We start from the raw sequence: 6000 nt of genomic DNA on the forward strand, positions 1-6000 counted from the left end.
TTCACTCATTTTGCATGCATTTTAGTCTATATGCTAAATATTTTTTTAAATGTAATAGCCTAAATAAATCCAGATTTAAATAAATAGGCCTAGGCTATTTGGGCCGAAGGAATGCGCATGTCTAAAACTGTTTGTCACCATCTCATTTAAAATTATGAGCAATTAAAACATGCTTGTAATAATTATTTTAGGTTTATACAAGCTAACTTTTATTTAATGCAAATGTGAGGATGAAATTGTTTTATGTTGATAGGCCTAATTGGTGCTCAGAAAAGATTTCGTCACTAAAAACTACGCATTTTCCTCAACCAAACGGTAAATCGATTTACGAATTGCTCTCTTATCATTCGTATTTCATTTCCCGCAGTGTTACGCTTGAATTAAAAGTGTATTCAAATAGTTTACTCTCGGGACTCGCTCATTCACACGGCAGGTTAATATGTCGTCACATCGAAAGGAGGAGTTAATGAGCACTTCTTCGTTCTGATTGGCTAGAGCAGTCGTCTGTAAGGACGAGCGAGACTTCTGATTGGCTGTGGTGGGCGGGTCCGCAGGTGTCTTTTGCTCATAGACGGACAGGCCATCAAGAAGGTGATCAATCTCAATTCGTCAGCATTTGCTATCACCTTCATATTACGCGTGGATACAGCGAGCCACATCTGACTCAGTGCAAACGGACTTCGTGAATATATTGGGAACTTTTGAAGTTTGCGGCTAATTCGTTTTCTTACAACCAGCTGGAGTTCAGATTTCTCTTTTTTTTTAAAGTGTTTCTTGGTTTTGTGGATTTTCAGTGGATCTCAAAGAAAAGAGCACAGAAGACCAAGAATAAAAGGTACAGTACATGTTTTAAATATATTTTAGCCTAAGTATCTAAATGCAAAGGATGATTGTATTGTTATTGTAGCCTATTACTATTCCTTAAATAACAACATAATTTTGTCACAAAAGTTTCAGTCATTCCGACCAGATTTTTTACGTTTTTAAAGGTGATTTAGAAGTGCAATAAATAATAATATAGTAATAATAATAATAGTCCGCAATTAATCTTTATTTTTTATTTTTTTTAGTGGGTTCATTAAATTGCGTTTAGCAATTGTAAGTAGCCTAGTATAGGCCTACATTTGATTTGAATGATGTTTTAAGAAAAATAATTTGACCAAATACAAATAAATCATTCTGCCTATAGGCCTAAATAGATAGGCTAAATATATTTTCCTAGCTAGGCTACTGTTTATTTTGGAACATATTGGCGCAGTTGCAGTCTTAATGAACAAACTTTGAGTATTCAGTGTGCACGGAGAATATGAGAATCCGTGTCGTTTATTTAGTTGATAAGGTTTCTTCTGCAAATGGAGTCCCCTCTGGGTCTAATCTAAATGGCTATGGAGAATAATTTGCACACTCGGTGGTCATTTACATATAGTTAAAGCTCGATTGTGGAATCTTTAGGCCCATGTTATCTGTCCTCAGCGTGGGATTAATGGGGCCATTCATAGGCATGAGCGACCCAGAAAAAGCGCAACATGTCATTTACAGAACTTTTGTCTTAATACATTTGTACGATTGCCTCATAACAATTGCAGCGAAACACATTTTGGTCCTCCCAAATAATTCCAAATGCGCATAAGTCTCGAGTTTATCCCGAGCGGAAAACTCCTCCGCGCGCCAGTGCTGCTGTTTCTCGCGAGTGCAGAAGAGTTTAGAAAAACAATTCAGTGTGTTCGTTTCTAAGAAGTAAAATTGGTTAAAAATAGGTTAATCAATTTTCTTTTTTATAAGTTAGGCTATTCAAGATTCAACTATTTTTTTAAGTCAGTTTAAAATTTAAGTTGAAATGACTTAAAACCCCAAAATTGTAGGCTAGCTACTTAAAAATGTAAAACAACTTTTTTTTCTTTTTTTTACCGTGTGTGTATGTATAAATAGCCTATATATATAAATATAGTGAGTTTAGTCATTCCATAGACTTGAGCTAAATGATTAAATTATTAATGCAAATAATGAATTTTTTTATATAGCCTATAAATCAAATTTACATAGCGTTTAAATGTATCTGTTTCCAGCTGTTAGATTAAAACGACCATTAAGTAAATTCATAATTGTACCGCCAACAAAAGGAAAGATCAAACGCTTCGCGGCGTTGCGTCCATCAGGAGCGCTTAACAGGGCATGACATGCAAATGGCCAATTAGTGTGTGTGAAGCCCTTGATTAGTCGAGTGTGAAAAAAGAGATCATTAAAGCCAAGACATTAGTCATATTCAGACTGATGATCACTCTCGTGACATGCGTTTGATGCGTTTCACATGTTTTTTTTACAATGGGGCTGTATATCCAAATGCTGTTTATTTATGCTGCACTGTGGGATAGGATGCATGTATGATAAAAATAATATTCAGCCAATTTGCTGCACTTTGTCAGTCCTCTTGTTAAAAACAACACATTTAAAAAAAAAAAAATTGCATTATTGTTTTATTAATTTTTTAAATAATTGTTTCATTCTGCAGCTGTCTTTCTGGAGCTCAACTATGATGTCATACCTCAAGCAGAACCCGTATGCCATGAACGGGCTGGGCCTCAGCGGGGCAACCATGGACCTCCTTCATCCCTCTGTTGGATATCCGAGTAAGCATCCCTGAAAGATAAACTTTTAAAGAGTAGAATATTTATTCAAATAAGCAACATATAATAACTTCTCAGAACTGCAATGCAACGCGTGGCAATGATTCAATAACACTTTGGGCAAATGACCGTGACTTTAAAGTACATCTGTGTGTAACTCTTCAGACTTGATTTAGTAACTTTAAATGTCTTCCTTATTGCAGCAAATCCTCGTAAACAGAGAAGAGAGAGAACCACGTTCACTCGCACTCAGCTGGACATACTGGAGAACCTGTTCGCTAAGACGCGCTACCCTGACATTTTCATGCGCGAGGAGGTGGCCCTGAAAATCAATTTGCCTGAGTCAAGAGTGCAGGTGTGTGTTGTTGTTCTAATTTCCTAATGCGGATATATTTCAAGTCAAGTCACATTTATTGATATAGTGCTGCATACAATACAGATTGTTTCAAGGTAGCTATTAAACGGGAAAATAAGTGTTAGAATTGTAAACTTCATGTTGATTCAATTCAATAACTGCGTCAGTATTGCAAAGTTCATCAATTATAAAACAAGTTAAAGCAGCTCTACGGAAGACAATCGAATGTTATTCGGCTCAGCTTATTTCAATGTTGTTTCATTTCAGTGTCAGTGAAGCAATGTTCATCGATTGTGAAATTAGTTCAATTATAGTTCAATAATATTGTCAATGTTTCAAAGTCAGTGTCATTAGCTCAACTCAGTTCAGTTTTTGTTCTCATCCAATAGCCCTTTTTCAGCACAGTTTAGTTCAATGTTGGTTCACTTCAGTTCAGAAACAGTATCAATGCTGCAAAGTTTATCAGTTATGAAACTAGTTCAATCCAGCTGTAAAGCAGCTCTACCAAAGACAATAGTGCTTTTATTCAGCTCAGTTTAGTTCAATGCTGATTCAGATCCGAAAATGTCAGTGTTGCACAGATCATACTTTTTTTTTTTTTATTCAGTTTATTAACTGTGTTGATGTTGCAAAGTTAGTGTCATTATTCGGGTCGATTCAGTTCGAAATACGTTTAATCTAACAGTGTCTTTATTCAGCTCGGTTTAGTTTAATGTTGTTTCAGTTCAGTTCATCATGAAAAAAATTATGAAAAATTCAATCCAGCTATAAAACAGCTCTACAGAAAGCAATAGTGTCGTTATTCACCTCAATTCAGTTCAATATTGATTCAATTAAGTTCAATAACAGTGTCAATGTTGCAGTTCATCAAATATAAAACAAGTTTATTCTGCTATAAAATAGTGTCGTTATTTAACTCACTTCAGTTCAATATTGATTCAATTAAGTTCAATAACAGTGTCAATGTTACAAAGTTAGTGTGATTATTATACAGCTCAATTCGGTTAAAATTTTGTAATCATCCTAAAGTGTCGATATTCAGCTGTTTAGTTCAATTATAGTGTCAATGTTGCAGTTCATGAATTATAAAACGAGTTTAATTCTGCTATAATATAGTGTCATTATTCAGCTCAGTTTAGTTCAATTATAGTGTCAAAGTTCTTCAATTATTAAACAAGTTCAATTCATCTATAAAGCAGCTTGCAGAAGACAACACAATAGTGTCGTTATTCAACTCAAAGCCAGTTCAATGTATATTCAGTTCAACTCATTAAGTGTCCATGTTGCAAAGTTAGTTCAAATTTTCAAAAATTTTGATCTAATCGGAGAGTGTCAGTGCAGTTATTCTCGTGTAATTTTAAGTCATTGACAATATTTGCAAATTTCCAATCCATCCATAAGCTTATTAATCATTATCCCGTGACGTGTTTGTTGCCAGGTTTGGTTTAAGAACAGAAGGGCGAAGTGTCGGCAGCAGCAGCAGAGCAGCGGCAATTCAAAGATCCGTCCGGCGAAAAAGAAACCCTCTCCGTCCCGCGAGAGCCCGGGGTCAGAGAGCAGCGGTCACTTCACTCCTCCCGCCGTCTCCTCGTCGTCCTCGTCTTCGTCCTCGGGCTCCAACCCCTCCGGTCTTCTGATCAACAGCTCGTCCTCAGGAACAACACCTGTCTCGTCCATCTGGAGTCCCGCTCCGGTCTCGCCTCTCCCCGCTCCCCCCTCGCTACCCGACATCTCCCCCCCGGCCAGCGCGTCCTGCATGCAGAGGGCCATCTCGGGCGCCGGGGGCTCCACAGGAGTGCCGTCGTACCCCATGCCCTACAACCAGGCTCCCAGCTACGCCCAGGGCTACCCGACCTCGAACGCCGCCTCTTATTTTGGAGGCATGGACTGCGGATCCTACTTGGCGCCCATGCCAGGTCACGCCCACCATCACCCGCACGCCCATCACACACAGCTGAGCAGCGCCCCGCATCACCACATCGGGCAGAGCCACCCTCACCAGGGGTACGGCGGCACCGGGCTGCCTTTCAGCTCCTCAGACTGTCTGGATTACAAAGAGCAGGCTGCCGTGGCATCCTCATGGAAACTGAACTTCAGTTCTGCGGCGGCCGACTGCTTGGACTACAAAGACCAGGCCGCCTGGCGCTTTCAGGTTTTGTAAGGGCTCCCGGTGTGGTTTCCTGACGTTCACTCGTTTGTTTTCGTCCCTTCCTCAACGTCGGACACCACTGGGAAGAAGTTGAGACTTTTGTGCCAACTTTTTCCAGCCGCAGGAACACGGGTTACCAAAGTTTCTTGTGCATTTTTAAATCGAGACGGGTTCTTCTTCGTCACCCTCAACGGACAGAGTAAGAAGCGAGGGCACTCCCGGCATGACGCACTGAATGAATGAGACACGTGGTGTTTGAAACAATGAAGGCAATAATAATTTTTATATATGATTTTCTTTCCAGAGGGAAAGGTGACTTGCAGCCTCATGTGAGATGTTCAAAACTAATTTGCATTCATGTTCATTTAATAAATATAAGCTTAAAACTGAGACAAATTGTTTTTCATGTCCTTATTTGCTTAGGCTTCATTGGCTTTGTGCATAAAGTACCAGGGAACAGAAATGGTGGTCTTATTTTCTTTGTATAATTTCTTTGCTAAAAATTCTCTCAATAATTAATATTTCAAAACAGACAAAAAAAGTTGTCAGTAAAGAATGGTATGTCACATACAGGATGACTAAGGTCCTCAATAAAGGGTATAATTATTTCATTTTTTAAAGCTATAATCCAAAAGAGATTATGAATTACAATGTTTTTTTTATGAATCAAAATATTAATTCCACCAAATACTAAAGTTCATAAACATAACTCTAGGTGACATTGTAGATATATAATTAAAATGATGGTCTGTCTATCCGTCATAAATATATGTGTGTTGCTTCAGAAGTGGTTTATCAAGTTATCAAGTTTCTTTTTAATTTTGTAATTACGCAATAAGCCACTCAAGGCCATGTGTACAACGTGACGGGCC

General features: G+C 38.3%; 1 protein-coding gene across 12 annotated transcripts in view; it reads left to right on the forward strand.

Annotated features, from left to right (window-relative positions):
- The window catches only part of otx2a (orthodenticle homeobox 2a), a 58219-nt gene extending 52698 nt beyond the window's left edge, over positions 1-5521 (forward strand). For 6 of the 12 annotated variants that reach the window (XM_079617065.1, XM_079617062.1, XM_079617063.1 and 3 more), the window contains 3 exons: positions 2510-2627; positions 2828-2979; positions 4418-5517. In XM_079617065.1, coding sequence (XP_079473191.1) covers positions 2510-2627; positions 2828-2979; positions 4418-5140 — 993 coding nt within the window. In that variant the 3' untranslated portion in view covers positions 5141-5517. Of the gene's footprint in view, positions 1-553; positions 836-2509; positions 2628-2827; positions 2980-4417 lie in introns of those variants that run through there. The other 6 variants (XM_079617070.1, XM_079617067.1, XM_079617068.1 and 3 more) reach the window with 3 other exon arrangements.
- Positions 5522-6000: the final 479 nt, after the last annotated feature.

This window comes from Phoxinus phoxinus (genome assembly GCF_949152265.1).
Source record: "Phoxinus phoxinus genome assembly, chromosome: 6".
Classification (NCBI taxonomy): domain Eukaryota; kingdom Metazoa; phylum Chordata; class Actinopteri; order Cypriniformes; family Leuciscidae; genus Phoxinus; species Phoxinus phoxinus.